This window comes from Thamnophis sirtalis, unplaced genomic scaffold, assembly GCF_051295495.1.
Source record: "Thamnophis sirtalis isolate CommonGarterSnake01/CBP01778 unplaced genomic scaffold, rThaSir2_p1.2 scaffold_7, whole genome shotgun sequence".
NCBI classification, from domain to species: Eukaryota; Metazoa; Chordata; class Lepidosauria; order Squamata; family Natricidae; genus Thamnophis; species Thamnophis sirtalis.
In genome coordinates, this window is record NW_028261387.1 from 46,140,109 (window position 1) to 46,161,159 (window position 21,051).

A 21,051-nucleotide genomic window follows, 5' to 3' on the forward strand; every position below is an offset into this window, starting at 1 on the left:
AAAAGATTCCTCAGTCCTAGGGCAACCAGACTGATTTAACCCATTACTTAGACTCTCCCGCAGTGCACAGAAAAGGACCCTTCAGGTAAGCCAATGGTCATTCTAGTCCAACATATCTCCTACCTCTGTTATGTAAGAGTCTTTCCAAAATCACTATCATATATTTTGCACATGCTCTATATCTACTGTTAAAAGTTCCTCATTTTCCGCAATGAGGTTTCTTGTGTATGGTTTAATATAGGCAACAAAAGGCCTTCTCACAACTATCTGGTATGGCTGAAATTCATGAACCTTAGGATGAGGCTATTGCTAATATGTACACAGCAGCCCCAAAACACACTGTCAAGTTCAATAAATCACTTCTGCAGAATCAGCAAGGCCTGACAGACCATACATTGCAGCTCCTTGACAGAGGTGCTCTAGATTCTCTTGTTTCCTTCAAATATAAGAATAGGGCTCAGACCTGAGGCCCCTGATAGGTTTTCTAGTTGCACACCGGATTCAGAAACATTAACCCCAGCATGCTTCAAGTCCTCATGTTGATTTCTGTAATTGAGAGAACTGATATTCTCCAGAATATATGTTGTTCACACTTCATGAAACATTAATAATAAATGAATAGCTTCTCTGTTACATTTGCATCCACGATGACTGAATTTAGCAGACAAGCATCTGATGTCTGTTGTTTCGAGAATACAAAATCTTGATGGAGGTATTTATTGCTAGTTGTTAGGAAACTTGTTCTAGCAGAACAATATAAGCAATATCTCAATGCACTTGGTATAAATTTCCTGGCCAGTTTTCCTTTCAAGAGTCTGCACAGGTTATTTTATAACTTTCAGGATAGTCAGCAATGGCATTCAACATAATTGTGACAGATAGCTCTCATTAATCATACTTTGAACATGGCCATTTGTTTTGCAGCACTACCACTTATATTAATGGTTAAGTATTCTGCCTCTTAAGCTGATCAAAGCTTTTAAACAGTATGCACAGGCCATTGTCTGCTACAAGGAGAAAAGGGACATACACCAGAAAACAAGCCACAACAATGTGCCTATTCATTTCAAGGCCAACAGTACAGGACCTTGTTAGGTATTTATTTATGCTTCATAAATCTGAAGAACTGAATCAATCTATTATGGTTTTAGACAGACCTTGCATTAGTAATCATAAATTGCCAAACCCAATCAATGCTGACTCCTAAATAAAGAAAAACCCATCTCTGCTATACATTAGAGCTAGAAATGGATTTAAGATCACTTAAGCTTGACTGAAACAGCATGATTTGCAGGCATCAGTAAATAATCAGAAGAATCAGATTGGTCAAAGCTGAAATAATTTATACTGTATAACCTGTTTAGTTATTAATATTTGGAATTCAATTCATCTAGCCAGAGGTCTGCCATTTAAAACTCTAAAGACTTAATGCAGCTTTGCTGGTGATTATACATTGAGGGGACACTTTAAAAAGTCAGATATTATTCCTTCACAAAGTCACTTTCTGTTAAAGAGTTTCTAAAAATACTGACTTACTGACTTCTACAGAGCCTTATTACTAGAGAGCATCTAGAAAGCCCACATACACCCTGCCTTTTACTCATAGTAACTTCCTAGATACTATTAGCATCCTCAGAAGACTTATTCTGGGTACTTATCACTGAAAGGATTGAAAATGCCTGGAGAAATGGATTCCTTGGTTTTCATGCTTTGTTTTTAAATTCTCCTTCAAAAATATTCGAAATGAAAAACTGTATGGTCAATTTTATTACATCAGAAAAAAAAAGCTTTCCAACTGTACTGTCCTTATTGTTCTACTAATCTTACTTTGATTTTAGAATACTATCTATTCTCCTAATATTGTCATATTTTTCTTCTGTTCTATTGATTTCTAAGCCCACTCTGGGAGTCCTTAGATAGCAGGATATTGGGGGCTATAAACAGATAGATAATTTCAGAACATTGTACCCTTGCAACTAAATATAATTGCATAGGAAAAAGATTTTATCCTATCTAGTGCATTCTAAAAAAATAAAAAATATGAAGAAGTTGCATCTTTTTCTGTTGAAAGTTTGTACTTTCAGGTAATATTTGAATATATGGATTCTTATGAAAAGTCCATAATTAGACAGTATTGAAACTATCGGGCTGCAGATTGAAATGTTAGTCCTGTATAGTAGTTCTTCCTGTTGATTTGCCTGCAAAATCTAGTACATAATGCAATGCCATTGTGTTACAAATTTCTTTATCTACACAGCAATGGCTGGCAAAATAAAAGGAAACAGAATGCAACATTATCCTATCATACACTTATATTAATACATATCCCTAAGAAGAAAGAGGCAGGGAAATATTTATCTGGTGGCAATGTGCATTCTTTTATAATTTCATAATGATTTTTTGCATTTCCCAAATGATGCGCTTAAGTAGAATATTGATAAAATATTTCTGCAAAAATAGGTGTGCCTGCATGATTCATTTATATTGAATTTTGGAAATGCAGCATATACTACATAGCCAGCTAACTTTTAGAGTGGAAAGAAAATACTTAAAAGTGTGATTTAAAGAAAAAAAATCTATCAGAAATGCCCTTGAATAATATAAGGCAGTTAACCCTAGAACATTGTTTCTTGACTTCAGCAAATTTATGATGTTGGGCTTCAATTCCCAGAATTCCCCAGCTAGCTGGAAGTTGAAGTTCACACATCTTAAACTGGTTGTCGTTGAGTAACAGTACTCAGAAAACAGTAATAATTGGACAAAACAAAAATGTCTGTAAGCATCCTTGGTCACCAACATCAAGAGTTAAATGGCTTATCAGAGGGGGGGGGGACTTCTCACCTCTTGAACTAATGGTTGCTGGAACAGAGGGATGAGGGGATTTGTCCGTGGAATGTCTATATGGATCTGAAAATGATTTTTAAGAAAATAAAAAGAAATTAAAGACTGCAAACAAATCTTGCAATCTGCACATACAAGGCAATATTTCCATGACCTAATCTAAACAGAAGATAGAATGATGTCACTGATTCACAGAGGATTGACATTATAGCATGTTCTTGTTCATCCAACTAAATAGAGCTGATGACTCAAGGATATATGTTAATGATCCAGCACAAATATGCAAGCCTTGCAGCAATAATCAATTCAAAGGACCACCCTAAAAAAAACCTAGATAATTTCACCCCAGTAGCTTCTCTCTGAGTCAAGAGTGCCTGCAACTCTTGGAAGACACGCAGGCAGCAGGTGCAACAGCCTGATGATTATGTGGTTCCAGCTATCAGTTTTCTAGGCAGCATAGGGGAAGCTTTCCTCCCAGCAAAAGAGCAACCTTACTGCCAATGGCAGGAAGGATGCAGCACTATAGAGCTGCTTCAAGAGGAAGGGGTAGGGAAGTCTTGTGTAGCTTTTTCTTTTCTTTCCAGTGAAGCAACTCCAGCGGCTCTCTCTGGAAAGAAGCAAAAGAAAGCATCCTATTTCCTAGGTGTGTTGGAAAGTAGACCTCCCCTCCCGTCAAGCATGCTTAAAATTGTGGATTTAACCAAAAGCACTGACCTACAAGCAAGTTCATGGAGAATGAACACAGTTTATATCTGGAATATCTGACATAGCTCTGAAAGGCAAAAAGGCTAACTATTCCTGTTCTAGGACCATTAGTTAGATCAGTTTCCCATCTGCTGATTTTGACAATCAATAACACCTAGGAATTGTATATTATTGTCTAGTATATTATTATCAATGTTAATTTGGGAATCTGTAATGGGAAGACCCATTCAACTACAGAACTCACTGAGTGACTTGCCCAGAAACTGTCTAGGCCAATCTATCTCACATGGCTATTGTTCTGCAGGTAAATTTCCAAATCCATGCTTTGGAGCTCAGAAAAGGTGGGAACATAAATGCAAAGAATTGTAACTAAACAAATAATGGTCAGAACTACATGCAAATCGGTAAGGGGGCCAAGCTCAATCTATAGAATAGAAGTCTGAGTACCTGCCGATAGGTATCTTGATGATGCTCCTCATTTCTGGAGTCATAATACTGTTCAATGAAGCCAAAATACTCCTCTCGTTTTCGTTGTAAAGTCAGCTTCCTTCGTTCCATACTGGCAGGGAGATAACCCTATAGAAGACAAAACCTGTCAAGTCAAAATTCTCCCACTGTGTTCCACATTCCTATCCAATTTTCACTCCAACCTGCCCAATGCTAGCCCATAAGAAAATATTTTAGGAAAGGATATAGGATTAACAAGAGTCCAACAAAAAGTTATAGAACCAAAAGTTTGAAGAATGCAGCTTCTTCTAATCAAGTTCTCCTTTAGGGGATGAAACTGCAACTATCAACTTTTTTCCCTGCATTAAATGCTTAAAAGCATTGGAGACAGTCTTACTTTGGAACCTACAATTCCAGCATCACATAAAGATTTCTTGGGAATAAGGCTTTTTGGAAGTCAGAAATACTGTATCATGTAACTTCTGTCATTTTCTACAGAGACTAACTTTGGAATTAATTGACATTCTTTCTTTTTACTGCATAACTAACATAACATATGGGTTATTTTTATTTCTAAATCAGTTTTTACAAACCTAAATATAAAATGTACTGTTCTCCCATGCTACAGTGTCATATTCCTCTCAAGAGATCTCAGGCAGCTTGGTTAAGAAAGACTTGGGCTAAAAATCCAACCAGGAGCTGTGTTTGCCTGGAGCCCAGTTATGCATCTTGGATACATTTTCATTATGTAGATGACACAAGTTGTCCTAGGTCAGAGGATGCAGCACTCACTGATAAAAGTCGCCAAGTCACAGGACGAACCTCTCTGGGGACACCAGGCCAGCTGCATTTCCTCAATTCATCTGCAACAAGGTAACAATGAATGTATTCATATTAACTTTTTGGCATTTTGAAAATGACAGAAAGAATATACTTTTCTCCCCTCTGGGTAAGTAACGTGCTGCTTAAATATGTATGGCAATAGTATAAGTACCTCCCCCCCCCCCCCCCGAGGATGAAAATCTAGGTGTGTCTTATATACTGAATACACATTTTTAGCCTACCGAAACCCCGGCCCCTTTGCAAAAATGGATGTGTAGAGGGTTTGGGAGGCTTGCAAAGTGCTCCTGGGACTGGGGAGGGCATAAATGAGCAAAAAACAGGCCGTTTTTGCCCCACCAGCCCCCTGGAGCACTCTACAAGGTTCCCAAGGCTCTGCATGCACTTTTTTTGTGTGTGTGCAAAAAACGAGACATTCAGAGGGTTTGGGAGGCCTGCAGAGTGCAAAAACTTTTTTTTAAATTTATCTCTTCAAAATCATGATGTGTCTTATACTCCAGTGTGTCTTACCGTGTTTCCCCGAAATTACGGCATGTCCTGATAATAAGGCCATGCCATATTTTTCATGTGGGCAAAAATATATGCCCTCCCCCAATAATAAGCCTCCTGAACAACCCGCCCCCCCCCTTAGCCAGGCAGAGCGCCACTCACCAACCTAGCAATATCCCTAAGGTGCAAAGCCACAGTAGCCGGGGGGAGGGGGGGCAAAGGCGCTCACATTGCTTGACGCCTTTGGGATACCGCTAGGTTGGTGGGTGGCACTGTGCACCACTCACCGATCCAGTAATATCCCAAAGGTGCTAAGCCATGTGGCACTCTACCCAGCTGGAAAGAGAGGTTGCGCAAGCACTTATTCTGCCTCCATCTTGCGTGCCTCCCAGCCTCACCATGCCCAGCTCTCCCTGCAGGGCCAGACCAGGGCACCACCGCCACCACAACCCTGCTCCGAGCATAACCGGCTTCCAAACTCCAGAGATCCGCTGCCGAGTTTTCCGGCAGCAGCCGCTCTGGGACTACACTCTATGGTTGTGGGCTGGCTGCGGGAAGACTCTCTGTCCCACCAGAGTCTTCCAACAACCAGCCCACAACCATAGAGCATAGTCTCAGAGCAGCCGCTGCCGGAAGACTCGGCAGCGGATGCCCGGAGTTTGGAAGCCGGTAATGCTCGGAGCATGGTGGTGGTGGTGACAGCAGGGCTGCGGCGGCAGCGGGGCCACAGAGGCGCCGACACCCTGGCCCGGCCCTGCAGGGAGAGCTGGGCATGGTAAGGCTGGAAGGCACACGAGCTGGAGGCAGAACAAGTGCTTGTGCAACCTCCCTTTCCAGCCAGGCAGAGCGCCACGCGGCTTAGCGCCTTTGGGATATTACTGGGTCAGTGAATGGCACTCTGCCCGGCTAGAAAGGGGGGTTGCCGGGCGGCTGCTCATGAGCGTGGTCACCTCAGGCCGGCTTTGTTGCGCTGCTGCAACAGCGCAACACAGCCGTTTGCCCCTGAGGCTGTGCCCAGCTCTTCAGGCGCCCGCTCGCAAGAGAGCAGCCACCCGGCAACTCCAAACCAATAAGCCCCCCCCAATAATAAGGCCCAAGCAACATTTGGGAGGGGGGCCAAAAGAAAATAAGACCATGTCTTATTTTTGTGGAAATACAGTAGATTCCAAAAAATACAGTATTTTTCTTTTTATTTTAATTCTTTGAAATTTAAAATTGGATTTAAATATGTATGTAAATAAAATAATAAATCAAATATAATCATTGGGACTCTGTATAGATCTACAACTGTTCGGCTTTAGTACTCATACAATCCTTGCTTGATCTTCTCTAAGACTATAACATTAACATTCTTGACTAGCTTGGCTAGGGATGATCTCACACTGGAATCTCATGTTACACAAGGACATTGATGATAACCTAAACATGTGGTTGTTTATTTATTATTTCTAGAAACCACAAAAGTTCTTTAGGTACTTTTATCATCCCAACATCTGGACTCACCTAGATCTGTGTTTTGGCTGGACAGAAGCTGCCGGAATTTTTCCAAGCGGGTTTTCTCACGCACCGTCATGGGAGGAGCCCCAGAAGCATTTTGGTCAGAGATGCGAGCGACAAGTGGAATGATGGGTCGGAGTGGGAGAGATTGCTGTTTGTGGAGGGGGTTGCGGATACAGGCATCCTCTAAAAGAGTTTAAAGAGGTCCATCAGAAGTATACTGGGCAGCAGCAAACACTGGAGCTTCCAGAATCCATTGTTTTCTTCATGCCTCCAGAATCTCCAATTTCAGGAAGGCTTCCACATCTTTAAACACACACATGGCAAGGGAAATCTCCATACCGTGAATTTTATCTCCCATCACTGAATGATGGCAGAAGTTTCACATTTCCTGCCATGCTGTTATTAAAAAGGTATGCAAAGAACTTGAGCATTAGCCAAGATGAACCATGATGATCCATTCCTGCTGACCAAGTTATCAAACTGTTCTGTTTCATTCATTCACCAAGAACTCTTGCACAGGAATACCCTGATCTTTTACAATTTTCACTATGCTTGACATAACTCTTAAGGAAAGTGCAGAGACCCAATGATTGTAAAGGTAAAAGTAGACTGTTATATTGTTAGCAATTTAGATGGATGGCTCTTAAACCACTTTCACTGATGTCAAGATTACCTGGCCTGTCCATCAACATTATATAAAGCCAATGCTCTCTCATCTCTTCTTCCATCGTCTCCACCTGTTCAATCCCTTCCATCTGTTTCCAGATTTCAGGCTCTTTCATTCCTTCTTCCTTCAGCATGCTAAACAACAAAATCAATAGCACAGAAGAGGAAGCACCACACCTCAAAAGCAATCTACCACACCAACTTCCGCTGTACTTTAATGCTAAAAAGCCAAACAATTGCCAGAAAAGAAATAGAATGTGGTATGGGCTTTGATGCCATCTGGTGGTAGTTTTGCTGTCAGATGGCTAATTTTCCAAAGCCAGAAAACAGAATACACTTTGCTCATCACTGCAGTATGCAAGATAAGACGTGCATTATCTTAATTGTTTGATTATAGGAGTGTACAATTTCTGGCTTGAGGATTTGTGGCAGAACCCATTTCAAGGGGAATTTCAGGGACCATGCAGGGTGAAATGGGTATCTCTAGAATATCTGTAAAGATTAAGGTACTGATTTTATCCTCTAATCTTCCCTAAAGTTCAAAGCCACCAACGAAGAAGCTGTCAACATTTTGGCCATTTTGGGAGTGGAACACAAAAAGAAGGCTGCATGACGACTTCAGGCTGTATATTTTACATTCATATCTCACATGCAATATAAAGATTCTGTGGTCAAAACTATGTTCTTCCCAAAAGTTTCAAGCACTTTTTGAGTACCAGTTCACTAACCAAAAGGCTTTTATCTGCAGAAAGAACAAACTCATCCACCCTGTCTCTCCAATAAACATGCGGTAACTATGTTTGATATCAGTTAGTAAGAATGATTAACAGATACATTAACCACTGCTTAAAAGGGCTTCCGGTTGGGCGGGGCCTGTGGCAGTTGTTGTTTTTAACAGCTCCGGAATCTTGGCTGCATTAAACTGTCTAAACAGTATCCATCAGCTGTTTGGCAGTTTGATTACTTCTTCTTTGGGCATCGAAGAAGAAGGCGAGCAACTATGTTTGGGCAGAACTCTAACTAACCCCCCCAGAACATAAATCTGGGGATGGGAAGTGGGGGCCGCCCGGCAGCATAGTATTTCTCCACGTCAAGAATCTCTTCTGCTTTTTTTTGCAGAACGAAGGCATTTGCCCACCCTCAGCACAAAGACTGATTTATTACTGATTTCAAAGCGGGCAGAACTAATACTCGTGAACTCCAAATTGTATTTTCCAGGATTGACTTCATACTAACAACCAATGATTTGCTTTCTAGGATAAGGAAGACGAAGGTATGTTCCAGAGCCTTATCAGATCATAAGCATGCATGAAGGACTTGGAGATTGAACACAAACTTATTTAAATATGAGAAAAATATTAATGAATGTAAAAAATTGTTAAGAGAATATTTTGTTTTTAATATGAATAAGGGTACATCTATGGAAATGGTATGGGATGCAAGTAAAGCGTATATGAGAGGAGTTCTGATAAATTTAAATAGAAAACATAGACATAAACAGGGGGAAAAGAGAATTGAACTAGAAGAAGAAATTAGGAAGAGAGAGCAGGAGTTAATACTAAACCAGGAGACAAAAAGATTAAAGAAGTAATTACTCTATTAAGAGAGCAATTTAATATGCTGATGTCGGACCAGGTGGCTACTAATTTGCTATATGCAAAACATAACACCTTTTGTAATGCAAATAAATCTGGTAGATGGTTAGCATATTTGATTAGGAAAAAACAGAAATCTCGCAATATATCGAAACTACATTATAGAGGGAAGGTAGTGCATCAACAGGGTGAGATCCAAAAGGCCTTTCGTGAATTTTTTACAGGATTGTATATGAATGATAAAATACAAGGTTTAGAAATAGATAGATACCTGGATAAAGAAAAAATACCCATAGTTAAAGATGAGCAGAGGGAGAGATTGAATCAACCAATAACTTTGGGGGAAATTCTCCAGGTAATCAGACAGCTAAAGGTAGGGAAAGCAGACGGCCTGACATCAGCTTATTACAAAAATTTACAATTAGAAATGGTAGAACCTCTCAAGGAACTATTCAATAAGATCCAAATGGAAGGGAAGGTATCCCCATCTTGGAAGACAGCTTTTACATCCCTGATACCAAAAGAGGACCAAGATCTTACTCAACCAAAAATTTATAGACCTATATCATTACTCAATATAGATTATAAAAATTTTACCAAAATATTAGCAAATAGGTTAATTTTGGTTATTCAGCAATTGATTCATAATAATCAAACAGGTTTTGTTCAAGGGAGACAAATGAGAAGTAATGTAAGACAAATTGTTAATACATTGGAATATTTGGGAAAGAATAACCAAATTCCTGCTGCGCTTATATTTCTAGATGCTGAGAAAGCCTTTGATAGAGTGAATTGGCAATTTTTATTGAAAATATTGCAAAAAATGCAAATAGGAGAGCATTTTTTACAATCAATTAAAGCAATATATCAGGAACAAACAGCTCAAATCATAGTTAATGGAAGTTTAACAGACTCATTTAAAATCGAGAAAGGTACAAGGCAGGGTTCTCCCTTATCCCCATTATTGTTTATCATAACTTTGGAACTATTGTTGAATAAAATACGGGGTTCAGATGATTTACAGGGAATCAAGATTAGGCATCAAGAATATAGAGTACGTGCTTTTGCGGATGACTTGGTTATAACATTAACCCAACTACAGGAATCTACTAAGGTTTTAGTGAATATGATTAATCAATATGGCCAAGTGTCAGGAATTAAAATAAATTTAGGGGAAAAAAAGATGCTAGTTAAAAATATGAACACTAAACAAAGGGAAGAATTAGAAGGAACGACAGGATGTGAAATAATTAAAAAGGTCAAATATTTAGGAGTCTATATTTCAACTTCAAATGGGAAGCTATATAAGTATAATTATGAACCACTATGGCATAGCATACAGACAGAGATGAAAAACTGGGAGAAATTACAATTATCTCTGCTGGGAAGAATAGCAGCAGTGAAAATGAATATTCTACCTAATTTTTTATTTCTTTTTCAAATGATACCAATACTTAAAAAAGATGTAAATTTGCTAGAATGGCAGAAGGGCATTAATAAATTTGTATGGGCAGGGAAGAAGCCGAGAATAAAACTAAAAATAATGCAAGATGTGCGTGAGAGAGGAGGCTTGAAATTACCCAATTTAAAACTATATGAAGCAGTAGTTTTACCGGTAATTAGTGACTGGATTAACTTACTTACTATTTTACTTCTATGTATTGTTATGTCTATTGTCTGTATACCCCCCCCCCTTATTTTATGTAAGCCGCACTGAGTCCCCTCAGGGAAAAGGGCGGCCTATAAGCATTAATAAATACCTAAATACCTAAACTTAACAGATGACAGAATACTTAATATCGAAGGGCATGATTTGGTATATGGTTGGCATGCTTACTTGCTATATAACAAAAAGGTAGATAAGAACTTTAAAAATCTTATTTTAAGGAATGCTCTACTGTGGGTCTGGAAAAAATATCAATACAAATTAAATGACAAGATACCCATGTGGGCAATTCCTAGACACGCAATAGAAAACATAAATATAGTACAAAAACAGGATGTAACTACTTACAGACAGCTTCTTACACTAGAAAGGGGTGTACTACAATTAAAACCCTTGAATGTACTAAAAGATGAAAAGGTAATTCAATCATGATTCCAGTAATGGGCAGTTACAGGCCAGATGGAAAAGAGATCAAAAAATCGGTTTTATGCAAGATGATGATAATTTACTAAAACAAATCAGAAATCAAAGTTCAATGCATATAAAGAGATTATATAATGCATTAATAGAAATGGATTCAGAAACAGAATTAGTTAAAGACTGTATGATAAAGTGGGCCCAAAATTTTGATGAACCAATAATGTTGGCTACATGGGAAAAGATCTGGGTAAGAAATGTAAAGTTTACACAAGCCCAAAATTTGAGAGAAAACTTTTATAAGATATTTTATAGATGGCATCTATAGCCTAAGAAACTGGCCTCTATGTATCCGAATTTACAATCTAAATGCTGGAGATGTGATTGTGCTGATGCTACTTACTTTCATATATGGTGGACTTGTAAAAAGGTTAAAGCATTTTGGATAAAAATATGGTGGATTATGCAAAATGTTCTTTAAAAAAGAATAAAGTTTACCCCTCAGTTATTTTTGTTAGGTATAATTACTGATTGTACAGTTGTAGAGAGTAACTTGATTTTGCATTTAATAACCGCAGCTAGACTGTTGGTGGCGCAATACTGGAAGAAGGAAGACTTGCCTACTATTCAAGAATGGACACTGAAAGTAACAAACCTAGCTGAGATGGCTAAAATATCTGCATATCTCAAGGAGCATTCAAACGAGAGATATAAACTGGAGTGGAGAAGATGGATTGACTATACTCAAAATAAATATGGGACTAAGAAATTTCAGATAGCTTATGACTAAAAAAAACTAGGAAAGATATAAGTTGTTTAGAGCAAGCCTAGCAAGGAGGAGTTAAAGCTCAAATGAAAGATGTTATTAATTTTTTTAAAGTTTATTTTAGAATGTTCTTGTTAAAGATTTATACCCTGTATTGGTTCTGGGAAGCGGGGGGGGGGGGAGGTTGGAGGGGAGGGGGGAAGGGGGAGGGGGGAAGGGGGAGGGGGGAAGGGGGAGGGGGGAAGGGGGAGGGGGGAAGGGGGAGGGGGGAAGTAAATTTTTGTAAAAGTTTGTTTTTCAAAATTTTCAATTAAAAAAAAAACCACTGCTTAAAAGAGCATATCAGATCTATGTGTGCTCTGTAAAGGAATGTATTTTTAAAATACACCATTATAATTTCACTGGCAAGTAAAGCCAAGGTTTACCAACATAATCAGATCCCAGGATTCACCTTGTCTAGCACTCAAATGTATTGTAACCAATGTTGATAAATAAATATGAAGTTCAAGAACATGTTTATATATCTGCATCAATGTATTCTGTCCCTGCTAAATACGGGAAAAATTAAAAATTAAAAAAGCATGAAAGTCTTGTTTCCTGGGATATTGTACTTAGCTTGTCACCAGCTTTCAGGATTTCATTAGGAATTAACTACCCACATAAAAGGTTATTTCTTCATCCATAAGAGAGAAAAAAGTGCATTTCTTGGCTAAAACAGATTAAAGATTTTGAGAATATTCCATTCTGCATTTGCCTACAAATGCAGCATTTGTACAGAATTGCAGAATTCACTCTCACAAATTTGATGTGATATAGCAATACATTGCAAAAAAAGCCAAGAGCCACAAGCAACATACCAGGTCCTCTGGATAGCTGGGCTTCACTATTGGATTTGATGACTTTACAATTGATTGGTGCATCACTGAGAGCTGCCGGGTGCCACTCGGGTTTCATATGCAGCCTGCTGTGGTTTTCCAGGACTTTTGCTGCTGCGGCCTTGGCCACTTTAGAGTTCAATGTTTGGAAAGATGAGAAATCTTCATCTTCATCATCCCCAATATCCCAAGCATCACTAGTGTCCCGAGCAAACTCATGAAAACTGCTGGCCTTCTTATTTTTCATAGATAGCGTATTGATCTTGGAGTGTTCCTTGATGAAGCTAAAAAAAGGAAAGTGATAACACTGTATTGAGAATTGCACTCAGTTTTGATGTACAAATTTTCCTTGCCTATGATAATCTTTCATCGTTTTCATTAATGTATCAGTTGCTCTCTGTCCATCCCACTGTTCCCTCTCTTCCCTTTCAGTGAGCCAAAGAACAAAGAACGGAAAATAATTTTAGGCAATCTCCCCCAAATACAAACTCCAAATTCTAAATTCTAAGCCAGAACTTTATCGCAGGCAAGAAGCAAAATATTTCTGCCTAAGTTCATGATGTAAAGGGCAGTCCGTGAAACTTCCGGTGTGGTAAGCAAAATAAAACTCTAGTTTTATGTTATATAAATAGGATACTAAAGAAGTATAAACCACGCATATATAAGACATGGGAAAATAGAAATGTTAACATACTACCAACAAAATTAACATGTGTGTTGAATAAAAACACAATTATTCCCTTTGTTTGAACAATACTGTTAACTTGCACTTGCTTTAGTTTTAATTATATGAGTCATGACCCTAGCATCAAAGAACCCAGGATAACGTTTTTGTCTATTCAGATCAAGAAACCTAAACAAATTCCAAGAAAGTAAGGCAGATCAAATGGAATTTTAAATGCAAAAAAAGAGGAATGTCTTAAGAATACATCAGGAATCCCTACCAATAATCCAAAGCTAATGATGGTACTGAGCCCTCCATTAGTTCCACTAACATTTGCTTAAAAAAAGAAAGAGGCAGAGGGACCTCACATGTACTTTTTCAGTCATAATTTTTAATACAAAATGAAGTTAACTAAACTGACAAGTAGAAGTAAATTCTAAATAGTTGCATGATTATCCAGAAGTCCGATAACAATAACAGTAACAAATAAAAGACAAACTTTAGCCAATCACTATACATAGACCAACATAAATGGAGGAACATATCGCTGACACTTATTTCTAGGTACACTGTTTCTCAACCTTTGCTGGCTGGGGAGTTCTGGGAGTTAAAGTCCACCCTTCTTCAACTGGCCAAGGTTGAGAAATATCGCTCTAGGATAACAATGGTTGTGCCCCCTGAAATTCTCAAGGACTAAAATGAATGTGTTAAATCAATGGATCACAGCCTATAGTCTGAGAAGATTATGCATATTGTCTTCGTTGAAAATTCCAAAACAAAAGTGGTTAAACCCCTTGTTTAAAATATAAATTTTAGTAAAGAATTTCTCATACAATAAAAGGTAAATCCAAAAAAAGAGAGAAATTACAAGAGACAAAAGAAAGACAGAAAGAGAAACAAAGGTGAAGAAATAAAAGACTTCTGATCTTTTCAACAGTTATTTACAAATTTATTATCCTTCTTCCAACCTGAATGGTACACTACCGTGTTTCCCTGAAAATAAGACAGGGTCTTATTTTCTTTTTACCCACAAAATATGGCTTGGGCCTTATTATCAGGACATGTCATAATTTCGGGGAAACATGGTATTTGCATAGATAGATATATACTTTCATTGTTCATATAGTAATCAATAATGTATAGACTAAATTCAGTGACTCTAGTACAACCATTTCAAAGTTCAGCAGTTAATATTCTTGAAGTAATCATCCTTATCCTGATTGACACTAAAGTTGGCCTATACATGTCTTTGGCCTTCTTAAATCCCACCTGCCCCTTTCCCTTTACAAAGATTCAATCTGTAACTGAAGCAGTGATAAGGATTTACAATAAATGACTTAATGTTGTATAGCCCATCATATAAACGCAATAGGTTAAGTGATATCAGTGAGAATGAAGGCTAGTCAACGGTTTTTAAAAAAACAACTCAAAAGTAAATCAGCATAGAATTTATATATTTATGAAATGAATATTTCAAATTTCTTTATAAAATCATATTCATAATTTAAGTATTACACCTCTTTAACAATCTAGTTAGTTAATTCTTAATTCATTTAAACTTAAATACTAATTCAAGTCTGAAACTTTGCAGGTTTTCCCCTTTCCACTGTTATGTTTGTAAAAACTAAGCCTCTTCCTGTCAAATAAAAGTGAGAAAAATAAGAAAACCTCTCTCTGAGGAAAATGCTACTCTTACACAAAATCCCCATGCACCTATTTATTTATAAATGGCCAAACTTCACCCCCTTAAAAGGAACTACTAGATCTGCAATTTTGATGTTAAACAACAATCAAGTAATAACTGTGTTGATTTCCAATGAAGACTGGAGTCATAATACCTCATATTTCCTAAATTAGGATCAACACCTGAAACCAAATTGAATCCTGTATCCCTGAAACAGACCAAGCAGAATTGGATTGCTTCTAAAAGTCTAAATCAAATATTTTGATCAGTTTAATATCCCTTTATATTCCTCGCACATAGATCATGTAAACCACAGATACTAAAACTGCATGCATATGTCATTGCCCTTTTGAAATCCCACCTGTTCCTCTTCCTTTACAAATTAGCATAGATGTTCAATTTTATAAACTATTGGTTTCCTGATTCAATGAGGGCAACAATTGTGAAGATGTCATTCCATAATGATTTAATAGTTAAACCATCAGCTCACTGTATGTCCTTCACTTAATGGCCAATAGTTTTTTCAAGAAAGCAAAATATAAACCCCTAAGTTTATAGTTATATCTAAGGAATACTGATAGTTCAAATATAGTATCCAAATACTTCAGGAGAACATCATCAACTAAGGCAATATGTTTTCCTGTTGTAAAAATGCCTTCTCATAGAAGAGGTATTTTTACTACATACAGGTAGTACTACTTTTACAGCCATTGGTTTAGTGATTGTTCAAAGCTACAATGGCACCGGAAAAAGTAACTTATAGCAGTTTCTCACACAAGTGTTGCAAGCATCCCCATGGTCGCATGATCCAAATTTGGGTGCTTGACAATTGGCATGTATTAATGACAGTTGCACTGTCCAGGGCTCATGTGATCACAATCTGTAACCTATCCAGCTGACTTCTGACAAGCAAAATCAATGGGGGAAGCAAAATTTGTTTAACAACTGCAGTGACTTGCTGAAAAATAATGGTTAAAAAAAAGGTTGTAAAATGGATTAGAAGTACTAGAAAGAACATACTTTTTCGTGAGCCGTGGGTCCAGTGGAGGATGCTGAGCTCCATAAACAGGTTGAATACTATAAAAGAGACAAAACACACAACCAATATTAGATGTATCTTCTGCCTTTCCTTCAAGAGTTCAAGGCAACCTCAAGTTTCCTCTATATAACAATGTTTCTATGAGACAGAATGGGCTGACAAATTGTGTCTGTCCCAAAATAATCCAGTGAACTTTGATGGCTGAAGGTGAATCTGAATTTGGATCTTCTTCACATTAATGCAACATAGAGCACTGGCTTTGAAAATAACTATACAATACTTCAATAACCACAGAAACAACTTCAGCATCCTCAAAGTTTCATAATAATTCAGAGTTGAAGGGTAGTTCTTTTAAGAGGAGGACAGATATTCCTTTTGAACTGCTATGGTAATATGAGATTAAGAGCGAGGTTGTGAAAAGTTAGGAATTAAATGCAGAATAAGTCTTCAACTCCAGACATAGTATTAGAGTGACTGGATTTAGTGCTCTATAGCAACTAATTCGTGAATCTTGCCTTTTGGCATTAGAACTATTACAGAAATAGTTTAAATAATTTTTTTTAATCACTTAGTAAACCAGACCATTATGGCTTATTCAATAAACCAACCCCACACAACATAAAAAACCTAGCATATAAAAGAAAAATGGTGACCTAATTTGATAATTAAGCAATCAGAAAGGGATTCTATTTAATTGGACACCAAATGCCTCCCCAAGGGGAAAGAGAGCCTGATCTTAACTGCTTTTTAAGTTAAAAGAATTGGGGTCTGTTGTATATTGGGAGGGGGGATTGTTCCAGAGAACATAGGCAGTCATAAAAAAAAGGGATGCAAATCCTGTGAGATGGGAAAGTTTAAAAGTAGGAACTTGGTGGGTTCCTACCGGTTCGACTGAAACCAGCAGTGGTTTAGTGGCCTGGGTCACTGGAACCGGTAGCGATCCAGGCCTGCCATGCCCCCGAATTGGTTCTCCTATGGCGGTGCCATCTTGACTTTTGGTTCTGTTCATGCGCAGAACAATTTTCATTGCACAAATTTAATTTTTTTCATTTTTTAAAGTTTTGTGCACGCACAAACCTATTTATGTGAAAATGCACATACGCGCGAACCGGCAGTAATGCCGGCAGCAACCCACCCCTGACTTTGAACATCCTCTCTCTATGGGGGAACTGTCTTGAGAGAAGACAGTTCTACAAGTAACTCAGCATCTTGAATCACAACCAGGAGGCTAATATGAGCAAGTACTTATGGAATAGTGGTGTTATATGGGTGAAATGAATTGCACCCATAACTACCTGTGCTGCTGCAATTGAAACTTGTAGATGATCTTCAAGAGCACTCTATATGCTGCAGTAGTCTAACTGGGAGGTAACTAAAGTGTGAGTGAGCATGAACAAGGGCTCCCAGTCCCGGAATGAATGCAATTGATGCACAAGACATACTGGACTACAGCTGCTACCTGCTCTTAGGGCAAGAGTTTGAGTAGAAAGGCCTCCAGGTTCCACATCAAGTCAGAACGGAGCAGTGCCAACCCAGTTTAGAATGAAAGATGGAAACAACTAGATCCAGAATCCATGGCAGCATTCAGGCATAACCTATGTTTCCTATCCAGATCTCCAACAGTTTCCAGAGATTTTTGACAGTTTCACTTGGATAGATAGGGCCAGAGATATACAATTGAGATCATAAGTGTAAGTCCCCCACAGGTTTATTTTATTTTATCTAAAGCGTAACACACTGAAACAGCGCAGTATAATGACAAAACTATGCAGAATTTTAAGGACCAATTCAGTAAACATTTTTAGTAAAGTTATCCAGCTACAAAGAAAAGCAGTAACAGAATTGACAATCTATTGTAAACACCTCTCTTTTACTTCATGTCAAGAAGTCATGTGGAAGTGATTGCCCACTTTAATAAGCAACTCTTTGCTAGTTTCTACGATATTTTGGCCCAAATCAAAATATCTCTTTTAGCAGATTTAACAGAAGCCACCTGACAGAGCTTTATGTATGCCAAGTCATTTTTTCCCCCTGCTTAGTCTGGAACTAGCTGCCTGAAAGGGAACAAATCATATGCTCATTTTTTCTAGCCCATGCATGGCATGTATACAAAATTGCAAACTATGTTTATTATAAACAATTTATGCACATTCACATTACACAGCTCTAGGAGGAGTAAGATAGCCATGTTTGGAAATCCTGTATAAACCGACCATTATCTGATAAAAATGATCAAACTTCAGGGTGTCATAAAATAAGGGGAAACTTTGCACTCCCTTCTGCTGATGTGAGATATCACAGCATTGATAATATTGCAAAGTATTCACATAAAAAAATGGAAGAAGTTTATATTTACTGCTTGGCTCAGGTTCAAATTGGCTCATTTGCCTTCCTCAAACCAGTTTAGCAAGGTTGAGTCAACTTTATTGTTTAAAACAACTATAGATGAAAGCTGTTTCACAGAAAGACAGAACTATATGCAAGCAGGATGTGGCACTATGATAAGACATCCAAAATCAAAAAGCTGCTAGTGCACTTACAAAAATATTGTTTCTTTCTTTTCAAACACACGTATTATACAACATTTGTCTGTAATGTTTCTAAACTTCTGAATTGTCCAAGTATCTTCATAGCCAGAGAAGCTAGAGTAATAAAGATAGAAACAAGAGCTACCTACTTAGGAAGAATTTAAAGCTAGCAAAGCATTCTAGACACCTTACAGCAGTAGTCAGATGGTCAAGATGAAGTTAGAGGACCAGTCTATGAACTATACAGCTTTTGCCTTAAATCGCTATCCAGTAAGACTGCTTCTTAGTTTCCCTACATTTTTCTCAGTGGCATATTTATTTCTGATTTTGTCAATTAATTATTTCTTAATTCCTGTAAGATTGCAAAAGTTTTCTCACATTTAATTAGTAAAAGAGAGCAATCTAATCAAATCTCACAATCCAAATGATATAATTAAGGAGAAAATATTGGAATATTCCAAAATTTTGAAATATTGGAAAATATTCCACTGCTGATGCTCAAGTTCCTTTACCCCCAAAGTAGTAAAAGAGGAAGTTAAGAAAAAGATGCTGAAGAATATGATCTTATATGAGAAAAGCTCTAAAAGTTTGTGCATGCATGAATTTTAACAGGAGCCAAAACTTTGCTAGAAAGACGTTGGTTTAAAGAAGATAAAAGAAACCTACAGTATATTTGTTCAGCATTTCTTACACATAGGGATTATGGGAGGAGAAAGAGATGTAGGGAGACAAAAATCCCTCTTAAGTCTTAACTCCTTGTTGTTGTTGTTGTTAGTTGCAAAATCGTGTGCAATCCATTGTGTCCAACCCATTGCAACCCCATGGACAACATTCCTCCAGGCCTTCCTGTACCATCTTCTGGAGTCCATTTAAGCTCATGCCTACTGCTTCAGTGACTCCATCCAGCCACCTCATTCTCTGTCGTCGCCTTCTCCTTTTGCCCTCAATCTTTCCTAGCATTAGGCTCTTCTCCACTGAGTCCTTCCTTCTCATTAGGTGGCCAAAGTATTTGAGTTTCATCTTCAGGATCTGGCCTTCTAAAGAGCAGTCAGGGTTGATCTCCTCTTAACTCCTTATGATTCAAATATTAGAGCTTCCCGCTTAAATTTATGGGTGAGGTGTTACAACAGGAGCTGGTTGTATCTTTAAAAATGGAATAACTCTCTAAGAAAACTGAAAATTCGAGTCTTCTGCTCCAGCCTTGTGTTATGGAAGTTCTCTGGGGGACTTTCTGGACTGATGATAGGGAAAAGTTTTGTAATTATTGTTCTACAGCCGGCCTAACACATTCGTTCGGTTTAAATACGATTGATTAATTAGGGTTTTTTTTATTTCAACTTTAACTGGAACTCTCCGTAAAAAGCATTGGCCTAGTAAGCGTTACACAGAGATGCAAACCGATCAGAGCCTGCACACCAATGAAGACACGGGCTGCTTTTCACTTTCTTGGGGAAAGCGGCACGATCTGCACCTGCCTAAAACGCTACCTCGACTGACTCCCTAACCACCACCAACGCGGGCCGCAAGGCAGAAGCGACCAGGGCATCGTCTTCCGGTAGGCGGGTTTGCAACCAGAGAACTGATCAAATTAGTTGCTCCACCACTTTTGATTAAAAGAACGAGAGCGTCACATCTCCGAGTGGCAAAAGGGGGGTCGGGATTGCGGGATGCTGCCGACGAAGAGAGGAAGCACCACGACTGGAAAGATCCAACTCCTGCCCTCGACGCCAGGGAAGGGGGAATCCCCTGCTTCAACTCACCTCCGGGATTCTCCCACTTTCCTCTTCCCCTCCTCCTCCTCCATCCACAGAAGCGACCGACCGAAGCAGCTATTCGCTTCAGTCGGCAGAGAGGCTCGACCCTTCCACCGCACTTCCGAGAAATGAAGGGCGACAAAAACTAGGAGCCAAGCCGGCTTCGCTAAGTCAACCTCTGTTCCCTGGGGAACAAACGGATCGGTCGGCATCGATGCCCGGACTAAGCCTCCTTTACTCACCTGCCCGGTAGCTTCGCGCTCCGTTTCCAGAACTGCTTGTTGCTTTCCGCGGCCATGCCTCGGACAGAGGCCGAGGCCCTCGCTGGCCCGGTAGCGAGAGGGGACAACCCGGAGCGATAGGGCCCGAATCCTCCGGCCGAGACCGTTTCACCTCCTCCTTCCCGGGGTCCCTTTGCCAGTCCCCATAGCCGCCATCTTGGATTCGGGCGGGTAGAATGCACCCATTGGCTGTTGGACGGAAATCCCCAAAGCTTGACCAATCCTGAGTGCCATCTGTGGAGCCACGTGAAGCACGAAGGGAAGAAGAAAAACCCAAACCGGAGGAATCAGAAA

The 21,051-nt window shown here is 38.8% G+C and overlaps 1 protein-coding gene across 1 annotated transcript in view; it reads right to left on the reverse strand.

Moving 5' to 3' along the window:
* Window positions 1-20,908, reverse strand: part of TBC1D22B (TBC1 domain family member 22B) — a 63,064-nt gene extending 42,156 nt beyond the window's left edge. The window contains exons 1-7 of the mRNA XM_014060169.2: window positions 20,719-20,908; window positions 16,176-16,232; window positions 12,790-13,091; window positions 6,826-7,005; window positions 4,786-4,856; window positions 3,994-4,122; window positions 2,842-2,907 (exon numbers count right to left, since the gene is read on the reverse strand). Coding sequence (XP_013915644.2) covers window positions 2,842-2,907; window positions 3,994-4,122; window positions 4,786-4,856; window positions 6,826-7,005; window positions 12,790-13,091; window positions 16,176-16,232; window positions 20,719-20,774 — 861 coding nt within the window. The 5' untranslated portion in view covers window positions 20,775-20,908. The remainder of the gene's footprint in view (window positions 1-2,841; window positions 2,908-3,993; window positions 4,123-4,785; window positions 4,857-6,825; window positions 7,006-12,789; window positions 13,092-16,175; window positions 16,233-20,718) is intronic.
* Window positions 20,909-21,051: the final 143 nt, after the last annotated feature.